A 24,538-nucleotide genomic window follows, 5' to 3' on the forward strand; every position below is an offset into this window, starting at 1 on the left:
ACTCCGTCAGCTATTCTGAGAGTCATTCTGAATGAAGGCATCGCAGAGACCATGGCTGACCCCAGTGCCTCAGTTTCCCTCTCATCAGCCCAGAATGAGCCAGTACTCTCAGAAAGCACTGAGTGAAGCGGGTGGAGGAGGGAGGGTATAAACAGAGAATGCCTCGGGAGTCCTGGTAGATTGGCCAGCCCTCTGTGCTGATCTGGAGTGACCCCTCAGTTTCTCCTTCCTCTTTGCTGGACATGAAAGACCCTGCCCCTGTCCTCCCCCTCTCAGCCCTCCTGGGCCAGCCCCTTCCTTCCCGCATTCCTACGGTCTCATGTCTCACAGCTCCACTCCAGCCTTTCCCGTTGGGGCTGGAACTGCCTGTGGACAGAGGCAGGGCTTCATTTTTCTAGGTCCTCCCTGTAGTGCTAATTCCAAGCCAGACATTCCAAGAATGTCTGCCGAACTCTCCTCTGAAAATACCCTAAGTCCTTTTCAAAGTCACCCTTTCTCTCTCCCACTGTTTAACTGATCGTATGAATTCTATTCAGTGCTTGAGAACATTACGTTTTGGAGACAGGACAGCGGGCTGGCCATGAGCAATGAGTTGGGTATCAGTTTACTGGTATGTGAAGTCTCAGGCCCAGGCTTTGGGTGTCCTGTGAGTGGAGGCAGTTAAGAAGCTGGCCTTGAAAGCTTCTGAACACCTTCACATTTAGCCATTTGGATATGCTACAACTACAGCAAGAGGCACAGTGTTGGGCAAGAAGCGTAGCACAACATCTCAATGTTAGTTGAAGGGCTTCTACAATGACAATTCAGGGAACTGTCGTTTAAAATTCCCATCTGTTATAATCATGTCTTAAAGTCCCAGGCCAAGGCCCACACATTCCTGTACCCTCCACAAGTACAACGAAAACAGATGCTTGGAAGCTCCACTGGGGAACAAAGGCAAGCTCATTCCTGGTGCTGATTATTTTCTTCTGCATCTCTTCTCACAGAAAAAAAATATCAAACCGCTATATTCATCAGGACATTGCCCAAAAAGGCAAAACAACAAATCCCAGGTTGGAAAGCCTGAGCATAAGGAAGTCACAAAAGCCTCTGCAACAACTGCCACAATTTGGGGAGTAATCTAAACCGAGCCTCTGAAATGCTTCACACCTTGAGGTCCTTTCAGTGATTCTGGTCTCCTCATGTTTGCAGGGGCAACTGACTTATAGGACGTTCATGGTCTGTAATAGTGAAGTGCTTTCCAACCGAATAGACATTAACAGCGTGCTCCTTCCTTTTCTAGGGCAATGTTAACTACACTCTCCAAAGTAAAACCACATGCTTTGTTTTTAAGGCATTTAACTAAATCACTTTAAATCAACTTAGCTAATCAGAAAAGAACCATGTGTGATCTTCGTACCATGGCAGTGAAAACTTCCCATCAGTTTTGCCAGAATGGGCCAGCCAGTTACCTGGCTGAGTATGGCTAGGCAAGGAATACGAAGCTGGCAGATAATGAAAGTGCTTTAGACCACTTGCCAATTGATTTTCCTCTTGTAAAGGTAGCTCAATTGAAATGTTCAGAATAAACCATGTGTTAGAATTATCTTCTGAAGTAAGAGCTGAGAGCATATTGATTAATAATTATTTGCACTAACAGACTCAACTAAGGCAATATCATCAATTACCTTAAAAATTGGCTCAGATCAATCACAATGGAATCAGTTGAGTTTGAAGATTCATTGTCTTCTGCTTGGTATTTTTAAAGAGATCAACAGAGAGGCAGGGCTCCTGAATGGAGTCCTAGGCAAACACTGGTTAGAATGATTCGTGATTGTTCTGAATATCATATTGACCTAAACCTCTTAACTGAGTAATGAGTCTCCCACGCTTCCACTGAGTGGGAGGTCTCCATGGTAAACAAATGTTTTCCACATTTCATGATACAGGATGGATATGTAGAGTCCAAGAAATGTGTTGCTGATGATAAAACACAAACTGGCCCAGAAAGTAATGATCTGGGAGGCTAACGAGCCAGCAATTGGCACACATCCACACTTCACCTACCTGATCCATGTGCATACATATACTGAATAACGGGTTCATATACTGCATAACGTCTACAGAGTAGAAATAAGAGCATCCGGAAGTACCTTCAACCTAGTACATTCATGCAACTGAATGTGATGTGAATAATGACACCTCTGCAAAAATTTAAAATTTAAATTTAAATTTAAAAATTGGGGGCTTGCTCAATCTTACATATTAACCGGCAAGTCAAAAATACATAACCAGTTTTTGGTATTAATGTCCAGTTCCAACTTCCTGACTCCCCATTCTGCTGCCACCACAGGGACTCCAAAGTCCCAATGTTACCATGCCACTGGTCCCTGCACACTTTTCCCAGGGTGCCCCTCACTGACTAACTCTGCAGCCTCCATCAAGGGGCCTCTGCCCAACCTTCTAGTCCCACAGTGCTCGAAGTGTAGCCTGTGGACTTCTGGGGGTCTTCCAGGCCTTTCAAATAGTCTATAAGGTCAGAATTATTTTATAATGATGATAAGACATTATTTGCCTTCTTCACTGGATTAACATTTGCACAGAGAGTACACAGACAGGGGGTGAGGGGGTAAGTTGAAATAGCTGGTGCCTGGCACCCATCAAGGTAGCAGCACCCATGATCCTGCTGGTCATTGTATTCTTACCCTCCAAGTACTAGAAGGAAGATAAATGCCATGTCCACTTAGGCATACTCTTGATGAAGTGGTAAATATTAATTTTAGTAAATCATGACCCTAAGTATATGACTTTTTAATATTCTATCAGTGAGAAACCAAATGCACATAAAGCTCTCGTGTTGCACACTGAAGGGTGTTGTCTCAACATCCTTGTTATTCAGACTTCAGGCCTTAAAAGGCATTTTTATAACAGAACAAAAAGTTTATTCCTGTAAGTTTTAGTTTTCACACTACAGCGGCTTGTCAAGTTTCGGTGTAGACAACTACCCACAAGCAAGGTGGTCTGCCTGCATAGACTGCAAACAAAACAACCCCCTGAATGGGATCAAATGTAGAAGCAGTTATGAGAATCCAGCTGTCTTCTCTTGACGAGCCAGAACCTAAAGAATTTTCTAGAAATGTAAAACAGTGGTGGTCTTCTCACTACAGTGCTTTAATTTTGAAGAATAGTTAGTTCTTTTATATTAAATTGTATCATTTATGGTAGCTTGTAATGGGCTTATTTTTGTTGATTTTAAAGGAATGAATAATTTTTTAAATCTCTCAGTTTAAATTTCAATTACAGTAAACATCAGTAGATACTTACCCACTAAATAAAGGAAAAAACCTCTTGGAGGCCCTCAATAATTTTTCAGAGTGTAAAGGGCCCCTGAGACCAAAGAACTTGAGAACCGCTGCTCTGGTCTTAAGCTGGGCACCTTCTCCCCAGGCCATTCCTGCCCTCAGGAGCCTGCAGCCTAACAGGGAGACCTGCCAGCAAACGATTCAGAATGCTGAGTGATGAATACTGTGGCCAGAGGCCCGGAGTGCAGGAGCAGGAGGCCGGGGAGCAGCAGAAGCGGAGCCACGGACGTTAGAACGGCTTGTGCGTTGTGGGTCCTGCTCACGGGGTCAGTGGACGGAGCAGAGAACCTGGGAAAGGGGGGAGGCGGCGGGGTGGGGAGAGCCGCGGCCAATCCAGACCAGAAAAGGTGATGATGGGCCATCAGGAAGCCTTTCAGGGGACAGGGGACAGACGGAAGACTTGGGTTTTAGCAGAAAGGCTGTGTCAACAGCGTGGACAAGAGTGAGGGGCGCGTGCTGGAGAGAGGCAGGGCAGCCAGAGGAGGCCACCGTGGAAAATGCAGGTGAAAAATAAAGCCTGAACTTAAGCGCCAGTGTTTGGGGAGCAGATGGGGGCAGGGCAGGGCATCGTTACCCAGGGGAGACCTGGAATCGGAAGCAAGCGTGTCTGGAGGAAAGCTTCTGAGCTGAACCGGGGAAGGTGCTGGGCTGAATGCGAGACCCCGGGGAGCCCGAGGGGCGGCTTTGCTCAACGTGGCGATCACCAAGCCGTCGCGCCGGGCTCCCTCCCTCAGAGAACCAAGGGGTCCGAGAGCGGGACGAGGAGAGGGTCCCAGCAGGGAGGAGGGTACAGCTGAGGTCCGCACGGAACACACTGCCTGGCCCAAGGGAGGCACAACCGTGACCCTTCAGATCACTGAACTCCAAGCAAAGCGTCCGAGATTCAAAAACAGACGTGCCCAGCCGGGGACACTCTCCGGTCGGGCCGCGGCCTCGGTGTGGGGCACAAGGCGGGGAGGGCACGGGCGCCCGTCAACACCGGTGTTGACTCGGAAGGGTTGCCGCCGTGTCGCCGCCCGCGCCCAAGAGCCAGCGACCTTCCGAGGGAGCGACGGCAGCACCAGCATCTCCTCCTGCTTCCACGCCGAGCAGGCAGCGCAGTCTTAGACCAGGGCACGGAAGACTGCGAGACAGGTATGTCTGTCCCTTACCTGCCACCAAAACTGTTTCATAGCAATGAACTAATTCTATCTCTGAAGCCAGGAAACAGATACTCCGGGCTTAAAACACGGACCCATTTGAAATCCAAGGACTTGGCCTAAACACGCAATCTGGTGCAAAGAGCGAGCTCTCACCGTGTGAAGCGGACTTGGCAGGTGCTTCAAAATCAAGCTTTCACACCCTGGCCTCAGCCACTTTCCCGACTGCCCTTTAGGCTGCTGCGTTGGGGGCAGGAACAGGGCTATTCTCGTAAGACCGTTTCTGTCTTCTCTCTCTCTTTTTAAAAAGATTTCATTTATTTATTCATGAGAGACACAAAGAGAGAGGCAGAGGCATAGATAGACGGAGAAGCAGGCTCCATGCAGGGAGCCTGATGTGGGGCTGGATCCCGGGACTCCAGGATCATGACCTGGGCCGAAGGCGGGCGCTAAACCGCTGAGCCACCCAGGGATCCCCGTTTCTATCTTCTCAACATGGATCTTCAACTATTCAATAATTTCCTTGTTGCTTTCTGCTTTGCAAAAAGTTCTTCCATTTTTTTTAAACTAAAGGCTCCTCGCTGCAGATGCAATTCCTTGCCTCTTCTGTCCCAGTGGGGCCAGGAGACACCTGACGGCTGCCCCAGGAGAACAAAGACTGTGTCCACCAGGGTGAACAGCCCAGTGGGGGTTGTTGATGGCATGCACCTGCATCCTTTGCATCTTGCATGGAAAACCCTAGGATCCAGGAATAAGTAGCGAGCTCTTCTCTCTGTGTCTCAAGGCTTTCTATGAAGCCATTACATGAAAGTACCTTGGGGTCCCCATGTGAATGAGACAGAAAGAGTGATTCTCACACCCACCATCCTCACTGTAAAAGGATCACTCCCACCCTTCCATCTGTGTTAGAGGTAAAGGCACTAAAACTAGAACACATTTTTTATAGCATTCTCTTAGGTGAAACTCAGTTTCAAGATATACCTGAGCCAGTGTGAGCCCCTAAAACTGATTTTTGAAGGCAATGGGAATACCAGTAAAGACAAGTCTTCCCTGAATTATACAAAACACCTTTTGAATTAAACAAGTAATTCTTTCCACTGAAGTATCTAATTTGAATTTAAACATTTCTTTACATGCTACCTTAATTAGATGCACGTTTCTCTCAGCATCTTAATTTTATGCATTTTACACTTCTAAGCAGCTTGCTAGTGAGGATTGTTATTTGCATTCATTTACATACAATTTGCAAGAAATGTTGAAAAACCTAGAAAGGCAGAGACTGTAAATTCATGGATTTTTTCCCTAAATAAAAATGTCAATTCTATGAAGAAACAAACAGTGCATTTCCCCCTTGCTTACCTATAGTACTTTCAAGACTACTTTTAATATTTATACACACAAAGAGATCCATTTAATGAATGCCAGAATAGGAAGATTTTCCCCTGCAAGTTATTAACAATGATGAAAAAGTCACCAAACTTCTAATCGCCTTCTTAATAAGAACATGAAACAGTCTCAAGCAGATGATGCCTCCTGAAAAATATTACTTGCAAAGTGCATCTTCTCATACAATAAGGACATATTTTATCAATTCTACTCTAAAGATTCATCCAATTTAAAACTATTTCTTTTAGCAATGGGTAGTTTATTCTGTATGATTTTCACTCTAGTTAATTGGATTTTCTTCACATCCCTCTCCTCTCTTGAGCTTGAATTTATACTTACAATAATTCCACCTTCCTACAGAAGTGCTAATGGAAGCTAGAGGACCAATTTGGGCCACTCTTTATGTCAGAAAATTCAGCTGGTTATTTTTCAGAGATGGAAGTTGTTGATACTTTCCTGGTTTGCAATGCCTTGTATTTCTACTAACATCACAAAATATGGGGTGCTCCTCTCCTAGTGACCTTGAGCACTGGCTCAGACAGGGCTCTTGGAATAGACCTCCTAGAGCAGCCGTTTCTACAAGAACTACAGGGGGAGCAAAATGGTAGAAAACACTTAAAATAGAAGTGCTTCGACATTAAATTTTATCTCCCTAATTTCTTTGGAACCTGTGAGGGAGCTCCCCCACCCAAGTTTCATAAAGTACTACAACTTACAGAAGGCTCTCCCCTTACATATTGAAAGTAATTTTAGGTTACAGATCTGAGCTTCATAAAAGAAAGCTGCCTGTCCAAAATAAGACATGCCTAGGCAAAATTAGAGTTTTGACATTCTTATAGTTGTAAAATGTTATCTGGCAGATGGAGTTTATCCTTGAAAAATAGTGGAAAGGCTGGCCATGGAAGTTGCTTCCTCAGAGCAGGAAGGGAGGCAAGGGTGACAGTGTTTCGTGGAAGTTCCTGACACAGCAGGCTCTGGGAGCTTCCTGTGTGGGCTCAAGCTGGTCACGTGACTTCCCCATGCCTCAGTCCTCCTGATGCAAAACCAACATCTTGCAGAAAAAGCAAAAACAGATGCTGCACTTGAGATGATCTCTCTAAAGTAAACAAATTAGGGAATTTATACATCAACTGTGGTCTCTGGAAATCAGTGAGAGCTGAGTTTCCTAAAATAATTCAAGAAATCACTATGAATATCCTATAACATGCCAAAGCTGTTTTTTTTTTTTTTTTTTAAACAAATGCCTTTCTCCTTCCATTCTCAAGACACTGTTAGATGGATGAAGGAAGATGCACCATGGAACAAGAATGAAATGTAACTAAATTATTGCCCATAGTCCCTGAAGAGTGCCAGTGGGACTGCAGTGGAAGAAAAAAGCAACACCATTTTGATCTAAGTGCTTAGAGAATTTTGTTTTGGTAAATTTAGATTTTACATATACCAGAGGTGTGATTACATATACTAGAAAAAGTAAAATTTGGTGAACTTATCTATGAAGCCAAAATTCAGCATATGCTGGTTTATAAAACAGATTTGCTATTTTTGCTCTAGCAGAATAATGGGATAATGAAGTAATCCTCAACCCTGATTGTGTAATACCCTATATCGTCTTCAAATATCCCAAGATATGCTCAATTTCTCTATGCTGAGTTAACAGGAGACTCCAAATTGCTTTATTTTACAAATAATATTCCCAACAGCATCTCTTAAGGAAAAGCATATCAATAATTAATCCAACAGGGGCACCTGGGTGGTTTAGTGGTTGAGTGTCTGCCTTTGGCTCAGGTCATGATCCCACGGTCTTGGGATCGAGTCCCGTGTTGGGTTCCCCACAGGGAGCCTGCTTTTCCCTCTGCCTGTGTCTCTGCCTCTCTCTGTGTGTCCCTCGTGAATAAATAAATAAAATCTTTAGAAAAAATAATTAATCCAGCAAAAGAGTTGCAAAAAAGCTGAACACAATTGATCCAAAGTTTGTGGATTCTACCTGAAATTTTCTTCGTGTTTAATCCCAATCTGAAAAATAAACTTGTTTTTTTTTTTATGTGCCCATTTGTAGTCTTAGACAAACAAGACCCTCAGCACTGACAATGGACTTTTTTTTTTTTTTTTTTTTGACAATGGACTTTCTTCAGCAGGCTGTGCAAGCAGTGTCGGCACTTGGAACAGGCCCTCTGTGAATATAATGTATAATCAGCATGTTTGGAGAATGCCTGCTATGAATACACACACATACGCATTCAGACACAAAGTGAAGATTAACTGACACACGAGGTGCCTGTCAGAGAAAAATTCTTTAAAACAGACAAATGATAAGTAGAGACATCAAGAGCAAACATTTATAGTGTGTTTATGTGTTGGGACAGGAAACAAATTTACCATCCTCAAGAAATTAGCTCCAGTTAGGAGACAGGATATATTTATATAACTAAGAATATAAGGCATCATATGTTACATAAAAAATGAGAAGCAGAAGGTACTGTGAGAAGCAGCATTTAAAGATGTATTTAGAGTCATGCGGATGGGCACAAACACCCGGAGCGGAATTGTAGGTGTGTGATGTCAGCAAACGTAACGGGCGGGTTATGTGTGTACACAAATACATACCCGCATCACTCACGAGCAGAAAGCCTGCCGCTCCTCAGATACAAAATCTTGGGCAAGCTCATTAATCATCTCTTGAAACCTTAGTTTCCTGATCTATTAAACGTGGATGACAGTAGGGACTCACTTTGAAAGAGAAATGTAGTGAAACCCAACTGAATGCACACACAGTGCTTACGCAGTGCCTAGTGCGCCGACAACGCTTTCAAGAAATATGAGCTATAATTGAACTGATTTACATTAAACTTACCTCACCCCCTCTTAGCCCAATTATTCATTCTATGTCATTTAATTTGTTCCCATAATGACTTTTCCCATCCCTTTAATCAGTCTTGTGGCTGGCCTGGGAGCCCCCTTGTCTACACTTTCTAGAAATAAGTGACCCAGACGGAGTTCGGTGTTGCAGTGCTCTAAGGGTTACACTGCATGATGACTGCATCTCGGCTCTGTGACATAATGCTTTTACAGAGCACACTGAACTGCCCTCATCTCTACCCTATCAGACCTAATTAGGGAGCATTATAATTTGAGAGTCACTCTCTAAAATCACCTTTATTCTTAATATCCCTGAAGCTCCTGAGGTTGTGTCCTAGTTCTGGCATTTAAGACAAGGTATCAATTTTTGATACCATACAGGGATGGTCCTATCTCCCATCCTACGTTGACCAATGTGTGAAATAAACAGGCTCTCCAGGGAAGCTTTGAACTCATCCTGTCACATAGAATTTCAGGAGAGTGGCATTTCTCCTTACTTTGTTTTGACCTGTACTACCTTTTAAGTTAATACTTTGTAATACTTCAGTTAAATACTATATACTCTTCTATTCTGATTACAATCAAGTTAAGAGGAAGACCAGAGCCCAGAATCTCTGTAACATCCTATGAGGTGCCTCCCTCAGCTAATTCTTTTGTTTTGGTGTTACCGTGCAATGAGAGCTTTGTATGTCCATCTTAAGAAATGGCTGGTTGCGTCTGGAAGCAGGTAGATATTACACTTTATGACCTTGTGCTTTCCCATCTGTACTCACTAGATGAGAAAATATTCAGCTCCAAGCTAAGTTAAATTAATTTGAATAGCACAAGATCTTGAAACAATGTCTTCTATTCCAAATTTAGTGGAATAGATATCTAGCTCATAATCTTGAACAATTTATTGTGGTGACCAAATACTATGTATGTATTCTTAGGAAAAACACTTGCTTGTTTTTAAGATTCAGTTGGCTTCTGAGTACTCACAGATGGTCTAAATGTTTTAATTACTCTGTCTGAGGAACTGATTGGCCCAGGACTGGAATGACACTTCAATCTCCTGGGTTTTGTCCCACTGGCACTCAGTCCAGGCTGAACTCTTAGGACAATACATTGTTTTCCTCTAACAAAAGACACAGACCACCTGTCCACCTCAACCAAACAAATAAAAACAGCACAACAATAACACAACCAACCCCCAAGTTCTTGTGTATACATACCCCTTTGTTAAACCTTCAACAATGCAAATATCGTTTGTGTGTGTTTAATTACTTTAGGACATCCAAGTTACCCTAGCCCTTCTCTCTTACTCAGACCAGGTACTTACTGAGGGAAGAGTAAACTCAGGACTCCAGGTTAACAGATCAAAGTGCTTTTTTTTTTTTAACCTAAATTATCTAGTTATTTGCTTGAATTCTCCCCCATAGTCTATTGTGTAACCTTGGCTCCTACTACAGAAGAATGTGAACCTGGGGGCACCCAGGCAGCTCAGCTAGTTCAAAGTCTAACTCTTGATTTCAGTTTTGGTCATGATCTCATGCTTGTGAGATCAAGTTCCGAGTCTGGCTCTGCACTGGGTGTGGAGCCTGCTTAAGATTCCCTCTCTTCCTGTCGCTCTGTCCGTCCTCCCCCACCTTCCCTGCACACTGATGTGCTCACTCTCTCTCTCTTAAAAAAAAAAAAAAAAAAAAAAAAAAGAATATAAATCTGTTATTATGTAATGAGATGGATGGGATATGCTCCTGGATCTTATGTCAACATTCAGTTCTTAACATTAATAATGATAGTAACAAGTTTTTAGGAGATGATGCAGTAATTAAAACTGTGAAAAATTTCTATAAGCATAATTTCTGGCCAAATTAAACTTTAAGATCACTTTATTTTTTGATTATCAAAGAACCCTAATAAATTCAGATAATAAACAAAAGAAGATAAAAATCACTAATAATCCTGACAATTATGATTTTAATGTTTTGTTCTTTTTTCTCATAGTCAACATTCAATTAGTTGAAGATTTATCATATTTCAGTAAGTTCCACCTAGATACTGATTTTTAACTAAAATTAATTTAAAATCTAGAAGAATGCCCATTTGAAGTCACTGGTTAGCATATGCATATACACATAAAGAAATAGCTGGAAGGATTGCCCTAGAAGGATCATGATAGACTATGGCATCGTATTTATTTCTTTCTTTATGTTTTTCTGCATTTCAATTTTTTTAAAAGATTATTTATTCATGGGCAGCCCCGGTGGCGCAGCGGTTTAGCGCCGCCTGCAGCCCAGGGCATGATCTTGGAGACCCAGGATCAAGTCCCATGTCAGGCTTCCTGCATGGAGCCTGCTTCTCCCTCTGCTTGTGTCTCTGACTCTCTCTCGCTCTCTCTGAATAAATAAATAAATAAATAAATCTTTAAAAAAAATTTAAAAAAAGAGATCATTTATTCATGAGAGACAGAGAGAGAGGCAGAGACATAAGCAGAGGGAGAAGCAGGCTCTTTGCAGGAGCCTGATGTGGGACTCGATCCTGGACCCTGGGATCACGACCTGAACTGAAGGCAGCTGCCCAACCGCTGAGCCACCCACGCATCCCTGCATTTCAAATTTTTATAGTGCACATGATTCCTTTTACTATTTAAACAAAATTATTCTATTTTGGTAGAACACTTTCTCTAGCTGTTATTTTGCTTTATGATAGTCAACTGAATGACAAATGCACCCTGACATTCCTTTATAGATTACAAATTTGTCAAAAGCCGTTAATTCCCTTAGAATGTGTCATGAAATAGGCAAATACAAAGGGGAAGTCAAATTGCCAGATTAAATCTCAGGCCTTGAATTTAACTGGGCAGTGACTTGATAGCTGCAGACTCATCCTAATATGCCCGTCACCCTGCTCTGTGTGCTGGGGGGTTGTTTTAATAAAAAGTGGCCTCAGCCTGCAGAAGCCACCAAGAAGCCACACATAAAACTGGAGAGAATAGTGCTGCTGTGAGGACCAAGAGGTAATAACAAGTGCTCTTAGCTGATGATCCCCTGGGGCTGGTTAGCGCAGGCGAAGCTGAGTTAACGAGGCCAAAGTCATACTTTCAAGTGGGTGACCAGGGAGCTTTGCTCTGCTTCACAGTCATTGAGGGCATCCCTAACTACAGTTACCTATCAGCAAATGCTGGCCTGTTTTTGTGTTGGGGAAACCCAAATAACAAACAACATGAGTAGAACAAATCAATCAGAGGATGAAACATTCACCTTCCTACCAGGTGTACCTCACTCCTACTATGGAGAATAGAAGATGAAATCTTTCTCTTCTGAGCAACTAAACAGAACAGTTTGGTTCTTTGGTTGGGCCAAAGAACTTTGGTTGGGCCAAAGAAAGGTGTGAGCTCTTAGATACAACCTACTTCTGCCTGACATCCCCCTAGGTTCCTTACTGAAGATTGTTCTTTGAATGTTAGTAGCAACTGCACAGCCCAGCAAAAAGTAAAATATTACATAATTGGTCCATGATAAATGGTCCAGTGGTTCCTGGGGACTACATGTATATCCTGAATTTTGCTGGGGGTAATGAAATAATTGAGACAGCCATGGAATGGGATGGGTAAGTAAAGACTTGCTCAAAAAAAAAAAGCAGAATTTGGGACACCTGTGGGGGCTCAGTGGTTGAGCATCTGCCTTTGGCTCAGGGTGTGATCCTGGAGTCTTAGGATGAGTCCTACATCGGGCTCCCTGAAGGGAGCCTGCTTCTCCCTCTGCCTGTGTCTCTGCATCTCTCTTTCTGTCTTTCATGAATAAATTAAAATCTTAAAAAAAAAAAAAAAGCAGAAATTTATACATGAGCAACCCTTGAGGCTCTGGTTGTATGGATCTTTGTTATAAATAGTATGACAATGGGAGCTTACTGACCTCCAGCTTGGTTAATCAGCTTATGTTCCTTAGCCCCCCAAGCCCACAAGACAGGGAGCACTGTGACTCTTCCTTCACAGAAGCACAGCTCAGAGAGGTTAAGGAATTGGCCCAGTGTCGCCTAGGCACTTAGGAAGAGCAAGACCCCTTGAGCACTGACTTCCAAATCCTCCTAACAATAACAAAAAGGAAATGACACATTTCCTGCAGACAGTTTCTTTAGGGATGTGTGTTGTTTGGCAACTGGGAGAGAAGACCTTGGAGGAGCGTGGCTGCAGCCCTGTAGGACTTTTGCCAGACACCGACAGAGTCAAAGCCTCACCAGAGAGATGGAAGGTGTCAGGAAACGGAAATGCACCTACAAATGCATCACAGCACATGGGATCCATCTGTGTATTTGTTCATCTCTGGTGGAGGTGTCTTGGCCGGTAACAGAAAAAGGAAACTGTTCACGGCCTTCTGGCCCAGCCATCCCATGGCTTCCTGTTTACTGGATTCTGAGAAGGTATCAGTAGCTCATCGGTGCTCGGATGAGATGCTCGGAAAGACCCAGGGCTAGCTGGGGACTGCCCATCAAGAGGCATCAAGTAGTGACAACAGGAAGGAGGGGACAAAGCCCTGGTCACCAGGCTGCTCTTTCCACACTGGGGCCCTTGCTGTGTTACAAAACAAAGACTCACATGCAGACACCAGGCCTCCCACAGCAGATGGTTTTTCAGCTGGCTGCCAGGGTCAACACAGGCATCTAGATGAGGGTGGCTGTCCCTGCACCAGCCTCTGCTGTTTCATAAACAGGGTAGGTGTAGGTGTGGCACAAACTCTTTAGCAGCTTTTTGGCAAATCTCCCCTCCGCCACCCTCGGGTACACATGTAAGTGCCCATGTGTGCTTGTGGACATGCACACACACCTGCCATGTCATCTTCATAGACTGTGTCTGCTCCTGGGGTGCAGGAGGTGAGGGCAGCCTGGAACGGACCCAGCATAGGACCTGGAGAGAGAGCCCAGCTCTGTCCTCAATGTACGAGGCAACTGCCCCAAGCCTCTCAGTGCTCAATGGTCAAAGAAGGACAGACACTTGTCCACACCAAAGGAGCTGCAAGATGAAGTAGAGGACCTCGTGTCATGCAGCCAGCAGTGTGTGGCACACATGACGCCGCATGAACACAACTCCCTGACATTCTTGTTAGCAGCTGCTTCTCAGGAAACACTGATAAGTCCTATTTCCACTGGGAGAACCTTCTTGGAAGAAAATAGGTATTCTCTCCTTATTTAAAAACAGTATTTTATAACAGAGGAAGATGCTTATCTCAGCACATATAAAAGTTCATTTAAAGAAATTATTGGAAGACCAAAGGGAAATATAATTAAAGATGAAAAGAAATGGAAAGTCACTTCTATTACTAGGGCAAAGATATTTTGGAGAAAAAAATTCCACCTGCTGGTTCATCTCTTCAGAGTGTTGACCATGACTCTTTCAAAAGGAGAGTTTGGGTTTTTTTTTTTTTTTTTTTTTTAATTTTAACTTTAAATCAATGTAGAGTAAAACTGAGTTTTTGTAGGCTCTATATTAATATCCATTGAGCTGTACACCAAAAAAAATGTCAATTCTATCATGCAAAAATGAAATGAATTTTAATGCACCAAGAGATTAAACAAAAATAAAATCCAGCGATAAAGAGGCACCTGGGTGGCTCAGTGGTTGAATATCTGTCTTTGCTTCAGGTTGTGATCCCGGGATTCTAGGATCCAGTGCCGCATTGGGCTCCCCACAGGGAGTCTGCTTCTCTCTCTGCCTATGTCTTTGCCTCTCTCTCTGTCTCTCGTGAATAAATAAATAAAATCTTAAAAAAAAAAAAATCCAGAGGTAAAATGAATTAAAAATAAAAATAAATCTAAAAAATAATTTAAAAACCAAATGAATTCACTTAAAAACCAATTTTAAAAGCAAAATGCATTTTAATACATCAAAAATGGATTTAAAGATAAAATGAATAAGAATAATGAATTAGTGGTGCCTGAGGAGCTCAGTTGGTTGAGCGTCTGACTCATGATCTCAACTCAGGTCTTGATCTCAGAGTCGTGAGTTCAAGCCCTGTGCTGGGCTCCATGCTGGGTGTAGAGCCTACTTGAAAAAAAACATAAATAAAAATAATCAATTTTTAAAGAATGAAATTTACTCTATTAAGAGACTCATGTAAGTATCCCACAATCAGGAAACAGAGCTTTCATCACTCTAAAAACCAAAGCGGAAGAAGTGGGGTTTCCCTTAGCAACTGAGTGCTGAGTGCTTACTTATGCTGATACGTGTGCTGAGTACTAGGGAGACAAAGCTGAAGGGCAGGATCCCCAGCCCAGAACATCATAGTGTTTGGAGAGAAGGATCAGAGATCTTCTAACACAGTATAAAGACCTTTCAAGCATATTCATTACACATCCTTTCTCCATCTTATGGGTGAGAGGTATGAAGAGCTTACTAAGATTGAGATCCATTATTTGGAAGAAGAAAGCATCACTTCTTGTCCAAACATTGCATTATATAAAAACGAAGAATAAGACAGAGGCACAGAGAAGCTAAGTGCCTTCACACAGCAGATCCAGAACCAGGGTCAGGGCCAGTGGCCAAACTACTTCCCAATATATCTGAAAACTCAGTAAAACAAACCTCTTGTTGTTCCTTTCATTTCAAGTGACGTTTTGGCGTACTGTGGCATTCCTTATATGCATTGATACAATCAAATCACATTGTAGAACCCATTCTTTTTATGAGTTTATCCTTAGTTGAATAGCAGAAGAAAAAGGAAAGTAGGTCTAAGTATGTGTTTAATATGTTACTTTCCTGGTAATATTTAAGGCACAACACATGGATCTATTTCTCTTATTGTTATTCACACATGAAAGACAAGTAGCTTAGACCTAGAAAAAAATAAAATTAGCAAATCTGCTCAGTGACAATGGCCATCTGAGCTGGCAGTAGTTGAGCCTGTCTGGCATTCCGAGGATCCAGAGCTTGAATCCACTGAGGTCTGTATTTGAACGCAACCCAGTGGGCATGGCTACCTTTTGCTGGTGTCACCTTCCCCAGCACCCGAGCCCTGCTGCCAGCTTCAGCACCAGCGCACACGTCCAGTTTCTCTCTCTGCTTGTGCCAAGACACCATGACAGTTTAATTCTCAAGGTCATTTTCGGGGTGGGTACAGTGTAAAAGACAGCTCGGTTTCATTCTGCCCCTACCAAGAGATATAACAGCAAAACACGTCAACGTGAAGTGAGTGTTCGCAGAGCCAGAGAAATCACTGCCCACGTTCTATGAGTTCTGCTATATTCAATGACAAGGTTTGCTACAGTAGAAAATGTCATCAAGTTATTAAAAAGGGATGATGTGAATATGTTGTGTTCATATGCAAGAGAAGTTTGGGAGATGTCTGGTCTACTCTGAAGAAGAGTTAAAGAGGTTTCTCATGTTCTGATTAAAGTTGGTGGCAGCTCAATTAGAGTTACAACACTCATGAATTGGAGTTCTAATTCCATCCCTTGGTTAGAGGATTCTGGACAGCAAATGTATTGACTAAGCCTAGATCTCACTTAGAAAATGGAAGGTAAGTGGAAAGCAAAATACATCAACATTTATCGAAAGTATTGATTTCAATGATAGTAACATGTTATTTCTTCAATGAATGTTAGAAGAGAATCTGAATTTTCCAATTACTTTTTTTGATGTGGACATTAGCCAGCCTAAGGTTTTTCTTCATAAACAGAACAATTGTTTAGCAAACTTTGGATTCGCTTCTCTTGCATCTAATTACAAGCATATTAATTTTTATAATCATATTAAAGAACTCCAATAACAATTTCAATGACTCAAGGGAAAGGTAGCTTTAGACAGTCAACCATAATTAAGCAAAACAATTGTACCAGCATCATTACGACAAATGCAAAGCATAATGAATCTGGGGACAATAATCTCAAAGAAAAAAAAAAAAAGAAAAATAACACACCTCAACATTTGCATCATAAACACATTTTGTCAACAGCAACCTCAGGGCTCCAGTGAAATCAATTAGATGTGTTATATATTTAATGATGGAAAAAATATTTGATTTTTGTATTTCTCAACAAGGAGATGTCTGATGCTGGAGTCATTGGAACTTTCAGGTAAGAATCAGCAGGAGCTGAGATCTTTGACACCGGCTTGCTGAACTTGCCTAATCTGTTTATACTGATATCTGAACTCAATTTTAAAATACTCCTCTGCTGACCTAAACTCTCTTAAAATGCTAAACTAGCCAGGTATAATGAGGAAAAACTTTTCAATGTATTAGAAAAGAAATGAACAAAGTATTCAAATCTTTTGTAGCATTTAAAAAAATTTGTAAATATACTCTTCCAACTCTATTCTCATGATCAATTTTCAAAAGTAAATCCATGAACTGTAATTACATACGATTCTGGTGAGACGGCAGACACAAAGGCAGGCAGATGGGCTTGGACTTTGGAGAAGGATGCCAAGCCCTAAAGAAGTGAGGTGAGAGGGCAGAGAAAGAGGGTGAGAGAGAGAGAGAGAGAGAGAGAGAGAGAGAAGGTTAATGTGGGGGCAAGGAAGGAAAGAGACCAAGTCTTGAAGAAATGCAAGGACTCCTGTCCTGACGCAGTTTCCCTGGCTCCCACTTTTTCAACCTCACCTAGGGCCCAGGAAATGTAACAGGTCCCAAGCATTCTCTGGCTTGTTCTTGCTGGAGCTCTCTCAAGTGGGAGGAGGGAGCACATGGTGGTGCATGCTTTGGAGAGAGCCCCGCACCCCTGGGCTGGCATGTTAGGGATGCGTCATGGCTGAGGACCAGCGTGCGGGCAGGGAGGTGGAAACCCCTGCTCAGGGACACACTGACAGTCAATCACATACATATTTCACTGGACTCTTACTTCATTCTTGTGCAAAAAAGAGAGAGAGAGGGGTGAAGGGTCCAAAAGCAAATGTGAGAGCAGGCTGCTGGGTGACAGGGAGCAAGCCCTATGCCAGGTATCATGGCACAGAGACAGCAAGTAAAAGGAACAGTGAGCTGGCTGGACAGGAGCCCCATCCCCCCTGGCTCCGCATCACAGATCTGTGCTATGCTGGGGTATGAAACGAGAATTAAAGATGTCACTATCAGGGCACCATGACAATGTTCCAGCAAACTCAGCACTGTCAGTAGATAGGAAGTAGGTGACTTTTGCCTTGAGTGACCTCCTATGGCCCCCGTTATGCCCTTCCTGTGCTATTGAGATTTGTCAAGCTCCTATTCCATCCCGGTCTTGTCCTATTTGTATGTTTCTGGAGTGAGTTCTCTTGAAAACAATCAGAAAAAAATAGTGGCACCACCCTATAATTCAAAAGGCTCAATATTGGACTGTAGGAGGTTCATCAACCAACGGGCATGTAGATGTCACTCCCTTTGTGCCCAGCATTAAGCCACTATCTGTCATGGTGTGTGCCTGACAGCAGGTATCCTACTCGGTGTATTTGGTGAGTGTGGGGTGGATGATATCACCCTGTTTATAATTTAATTGGATAAACAAGACTTATTAATCCTATACCTGCAGTTTACTAATAAAATATATTCCCTCTTTATCTTATAGCAAGACTCATGATTCATTAAGATTCAGTCTTCTGATTATCTCCCATTCAAATGGTTGTTTTGCAACTCTTGGGTTAAAAAAAAGCACATTAAATAAAAATAAGCACAAAACAAGTGTTTTTCAATAAGCAATCTTACACTAACTGCTGGAGGATGTAGCAGATGCCCTGCAAACTGATTTAATGTACACAAATCAGTGGGTAGCAAAAGGGAAACCCCAGCCATGGGGTCCCTGGTAAAGGCATTTCCAAAGTGGGTGGAGAACAACTGGCCCCTGGTCCTCAGAGGCAGTGTCAGAGTCAGAGGTCATGGCTGCTGGGACACCACGGATTGAGTTTCATTTACTGGGGGCAAAGCTAGTTACCAGATAAGGCCTGTGTGGTCACTGAAGGGTTTAAATGTACAGACCACCTTTCTTTTACCAAAAAAGATGATCCCCCTTTTTTGTATAAATCCCCCCAAATACACACTAATAAAGACACACAGTAAACCTTATGGGAATCCTCAATTGATATTTATCAAAAAGGTTTCATTTTAAATTTCTCAATTCCAACCTGAAATAAAAAGAACCAGTATAATTCTAGTTCTAAAGGTGATTTAAATTCCCTTTAGAGTGAACACTGAAGCTGTATTAGAAAAGTCTGAATGACTGATTAAAAAAAAAAAAAGTGTGCCCCTTGTCCTTTTTAAGAAAGTAGAAATTTTATGTCAAAAGAGGCAATGACCTAACTTTTTTAATAAGAGACAAAAAGGTAATGAGCTCTCTCTGGACAAAATATGCCTGGGATTCTCATGCATAGCACTTACTTCTCCAATTTTTCAATACATAAATATTCTCTATGGTGTAAAACAATTGTAAGTACTTCTGCTAATTAATGAGCTGCTTTTAGCTATAAGTCAGCAGAACTGCATTTTTTAGAGACATAGCCATGAACAGAAGATTTACTTTTCTTCTTACTATGTAACATTTTTTTTAAAAATTCACTCTCTGTCATGGACACAAGTCAAATCAGGAATAATGAGCCATTCTCTAAAGTGCAAATAAAAGCATTCATTAAAAAAGTATTTTAGTAAAGAAAAGTAACTGACAATAAGGATGACCCATAAGTGGAGATTGCCTGTAGATGGCCCCAATGCGGGACGCTGAACTGAACCACAGAGGTTTTGCGTGACTATTCATTCAGTTGTTCAAGATGAGAACAGCAATACTAGTGAGCTCTCATCTAATATTACTAATGACATCCCCCTGTCTTCTATCTTCAAAAACCTTGCCAACACCACCACTGGGGGATGCTAGGGCCCCTAAATACATTTTTAACAAGGCTGTTTACTAAGCTAGCGCACCTCATGGCACAGGTGCATCTATAGCTGATTTCTTGTGAATCTCACCATACACAGGATCAAAGATGATGGGTAAGGCAGGGAGGAGTTGCACTAAAGGTGGTGACAGGAATGTGTGATGCATGGCATGCTGCTTCCCTTGTATTCTTCTTCTGAGGGGGAACAGAGCAGCAAGCAGGAGCTGTGGCCCTAGCAATCAGGCCTTTACCCACATGATACTTCCTCATCAGCCACGCTAGAGCCTCACACACAGACCTCCAGGACCCCCTGGTTGCTCTGTAGCTACCACAGGGCTCAGGACACACTCCCTGAGGACCTTCCAGATATTGACAGTCATCGCTTTTTCAGCGAATACGGAATGTTTGAAACCTCTATATAAAACAGACCTGTTAGAACTTCTTTAAGAACTTAAAAAACTCAAGTTTCTTAAATTTTCAGAAATGTACTTGCCTAATAGGTATGAATATCTTGGCCAAAGAAGAAAAGTAATATATTTGAGGATAACCACTCAAATTAGTGTGTTTAGTTTAACGCACACTAAATTTTCACATATTTTGAAATTTCACATATTTTGAAAAAAAAAAAAGTAAGACAAAACAAACTTTAATCCTGTCACTTAAAATTAACAGGGAGGGGGAGACTATTCTTTTCCCTTCAGTCACCTAAGAATCCCTGATTCCTTTAAACTCCATTTCTTGGGTCATAAGAGATGAACAACATATGAATGCAATGGCTGTTTTAATGAGAAACAAACTTCATTTCACAGGAAACATCTTCTCATCAAATGTCTTGCATAATATTTAGATGGACGACTATTTGGTTGTCAGGATCCCAGAGGACTCAATATTACTTCTCTTAATATCATGCTATTAAATATTCTAGAAATGAAAGAAAGAAGGGTAGAAATCACAGAAACATTATCAGTGCCAGTGTCAAAGCCTGGGCAAGGAAGCGTTCTGAGAAGAAAAGCATTGCTGATTCTGTTTTTAGTGAAATAATATTAAAGTGAATGTTAAATATTAATGGGGAGGAACTACCCAGGGACTCAAAATTTAACATCTTTTATAAACAGGGAAAGTATTTCTCAATTCAGTTTTCCAAACAAGAGCAAAGACACTGGAGTCAGAGAGACACGGGTTCAAATGCTACCACACCACTTAGGAGTTCTGTGAGCTTGGCAGAGTCACTTCTCTGTCTCTGTAAACTCTGTATGTAAAGTGGTTTTCCAAAAAAGTGCCCACTTCACAGAGATGCTGTGAAAATGAAAGGAGGAAACGTATGCAACTTCTTGCAAGAGAAAGCACTTCATAAAACATTAGCTATTATTATCACTAACATAATAATTTTTATCACAAAGTTGTGTTTAAGATATTCATGGCCAGAAATCCAAAACAGGCACTTCATCTATCATTAGTGCATAGACTTCACCCTGAGTTACCAAAAATCCTACTTGGTGGAGATTAGATTCATTGAATTTTTTAACATGTATCTTGCTAAAATTATCCACCTATTGCAAGGATAGGAAGATTTTTTCGAATTTGTCAAATTGTGAGCATCTGCACGGTATCACCTTTGTGTGATATGTGTTCAATGCAAGGCCAGGACTAAGGATTTCCCAGCATTAAGACAATATCTCGCATATTTCATCTGTTACCACAATAAGTATAAATATAGGTTGTGTTTGCGTGTCCCCATATGTGGTATGCATGTGTGTGCATGTTGTGCATATGTGTGTGTGTATGTGTGTGTCTCTGTTGCGGGTGAGAGAGAGAAGAGAAATTGGACAAATACCAGTAGAGCTGACCCTTAAACAATGTGGAATTAGGGGCGCTGACCTCTGTGTGGCTAAAAAGATTTGAGTACTCCAAATCTTAACTACTAATAGCCCACTGCTGACCAGAAGCCTTACTAATAACGTAAACAGTCAATTAACACACATTTTGTATGTTGTATGGATGATATACTGTATTCTTACTATAAAGCTAAGAATACAGTAATATCATCATAAGGAAAATACATTTATAGTAGTGTATCAAAAACATCCATGTATGAATGGACCTACAAGTTCAAACTGTGTTGTTCAAGGGTCATCTATATTTGGGTTTTATTTCTCTCCTCTGTTCATCAAGGTTTGTGGCTTAATTCCTCAGTAACATGTTAACATAAATCAGAACTGTTCTTTCATTGGTGGAATGCCCCAGATATTTTGCATGTAAATAAGACCAGTGGAGATGGAGAGATTTCTTATAGGATGCCACCTCTGCATTGAAGTCTCTTCTTCCATAGCATCTGGAACAGCTCTAGTTCCAGATATACAAGCTCTAGTTCCTATAGACAAGGAGGAAAGGCACTCAGTGTCATGAAATGGAAATAATTTACTGCTCTCTCTTGACTGACATAATAGATATGAATTCCCAGAAACTTATTACCTGAAAAGATGCCTTTACTGTGAAACAGAAGTGACCTCACCTCTGTGCCCTACCTCATCACCATTACGGCCACAGCCTGTACTCATTTCCCAGGACACGCGCTGATCTGGGATGATCTCAACCATCTGATCCCTAAGAAAACTACAATTCATCCCATAATGCCACTCGAAAACAACTTCTTTTTGACTTAACTTTCCAGCATAGTGTGGTGGTAAGGAGTGTGGTGCCTTGCCCTGCTGTGATTCAGCTCCCCCTAATTCTAGGAGGAGATGACAACGCCCTGTTTGCTATTCCCTATGAACATCTTTACGTGTGTTATCTCATTTAATCAGGCCTACCTCACTGGGTTGTCATGGGAACAGAGAATGCATACACAGCCCTCGGCCTCTGGCTCTGACTGGCATATTGTAAGTACCGATAAATGTTCATTCTCTTCCCTTGACACTTAATTCTTATATTCCTTTGAGGTCACTGTAACTGCCCCCAACCAACAGATATGAAAACATGTCTAAGGCTCTAAAGACAGGAAATGGCTAAGTAAAGATTTAGGCTCAGTCTGGCTCATCGGACCCCAAAGCATGGGCAGGCCCTTTCCTCTCTTCTCAGACATCTCCTACAAAGTGCACTTTTCCTCTTGAAGTTCAGAGTCATGATACTGGGAAATGACTGTACACTCAGAAATGCTCAGAATCTGGAGAGGGAATGTAAGCCAGACAGGAGCGAAGACAATGGCAAAGCAAAAAAAAAAAAAAAAAAAGAGAGAGAGAGAGAGAGAGGCAGATATAAGAAAAAAAGAGCAGAGAATACCACATTTCCTCCTTTCCATCCACAGGAAAGGCCACTTTGTGGTATATCATGTAGCATGTTATTTATTTAGAATCTGACAATGCCTTAGACTATCTTTCTTTTTTGCTCCCATGTATTTTTGCTCTGTACTTTGCTCTCTCATATAGGTTTCTGTCCATTCCTCCTGTTCTTAGGACTACACTTAAGTGTGCTCAAATCACTATCATCCTAGCTGAATTTGAGATACTATCTGTTGAGCCATACTGGGAAATCTGACACTCATAATTATCATTCTTCCCCCATACTTTTATTTCCCTACATTCCCACAACTCCAATATACATTTAAAAAATATCTCAATAAACTCACACCAGAATTTTAAGTCCTGGTATCTCAGCCCATTCTTCTGGATCTAGTGGCTGTCAACACCTCCCCAAGTGGCCTTCCAACTTTTACATTGTTCTAGCCTGATCCCTAGTGGCAATCTCTCTTAGCCCAAATTAGCATCATAGTTTTGTTTTCTGCTTTCTTTCTCCCAGCTTTGCTTCCGTCAGTAGAAGTGAGAAGACCCTGCTGGGTTCTGAGGACTTTAAGGATATTCAGAAACAACCCTCACTTAGGGAAATAATTTCCAATGTAAAACCATAAAATGTTAAAAACAGAAGGCAGACAAGACCAAGAACATGCCTTGTATGTCCTTTAGCCCCTTGTGGAATAGAGACTCGGTGGGAAAGTTCACAGGGACTCTGGGGGCGAGGCTGCAACGGTGGGGTGAGAGCCCCACTTTCACTGTTAGAGTTTGTGATGTCTGGATACAATTCCTTAGGCTAACAGGCTAAGAAAGGCTGTGCATGACTCAAGAGTGTGACCATACTGAGGATGGCAGAGAAGAGAAACTCATGACTAAAACCATTAGGAAGCTCTTAGAAGAGTCCAGAAAAGATGTCTTATTGTCAACAATGCTTCTACCAACTCTCAAGTTCACAAAAATCCTAAAAGTCCTTTGGTTTCCAATGTCTTTCCTCTTCTATTCCACCTTTAATCAAATCAACCTTAAACTTCAGTGGCTTCTCTTGTGCTCATCATACTACCTTAGGCTTTTACAATCCTCTTCCCCTAGATCTTCTGTGAGATGAACCCAATTCCCCACATTTAATCCAGGCCGAGAAAACCTCCTGGCCTAACTTGTCTCAAGTCAATGATCACATAAATGTTTACTGAGAATTCTAAGTGTATGGCCTCCTGTTTGGTTTGGTTCTGTGAGGGATGTAAAGAGGTCCTCCAAGGATTCATCATCCTGGAGTAGAGATAAGATGGTTATGTAGACAACAGGGATGAGGGCAAGGTGAATGAGCTCCCAGTAGCTCAGAGGGGGAGAAAGTGAAGCAGTCAACACAACCTCACATTTTAGAACTGTTTCATTTGATGATAACAATCACTGACTTTTTTTGGTCCATTATTAATGTGGTGATACATGCAATTCTTACAAAAAAAATTTGGTAATTCTTCCTTCCATGTCATCAGTGACAGGAGAAATTGACCACAAAGACCTCTTCAGTTTCACACAGTGTGGGTTGATGGCACCTATCCTGTTCACACGGAGAGAACAGCTTATGAGCTTCCCGTTTACCCTTCCAACTGCTACCACCACTATATAAATGGGGAAGAGAGTGTAGCTGTTTATACTGTCTGTCATATAATGAATGCCTAAAAGTATCCTCTATGGAGAGGCCTTTCACAACTCCTTCTCAGG

General features: G+C 41.9%; 1 protein-coding gene across 28 annotated transcripts in view; it reads right to left on the reverse strand.

Annotated features, from left to right (window-relative positions):
* Window positions 1-24,538, reverse strand: part of PARD3 (par-3 family cell polarity regulator) — a 649,441-nt gene that overhangs the window by 76,636 nt on the left and 548,267 nt on the right. The window contains exon 23 of one of the 28 annotated variants that reach the window (XR_012030741.1): window positions 17,061-17,128. The exons of 26 other annotated variants lie outside the window; for them this stretch is intronic. Coding sequence is in view for 1 of the 2 variants with exons in the window: in XM_072825194.1 (XP_072681295.1) it covers window positions 15,783-15,846 (64 nt within the window). In the remaining variant the exon portion in view is untranslated. Of the gene's footprint in view, window positions 1-15,767; window positions 15,847-17,060; window positions 17,129-24,538 lie in introns of those variants that run through there. One more of the 28 variants, XM_072825194.1, reaches the window with a different exon arrangement.

Source organism: Canis lupus, chromosome 5 (genome assembly GCF_048164855.1).
Source record: "Canis lupus baileyi chromosome 5, mCanLup2.hap1, whole genome shotgun sequence".
In the NCBI taxonomy this organism is placed as follows: Eukaryota; Metazoa; Chordata; class Mammalia; order Carnivora; family Canidae; genus Canis; species Canis lupus.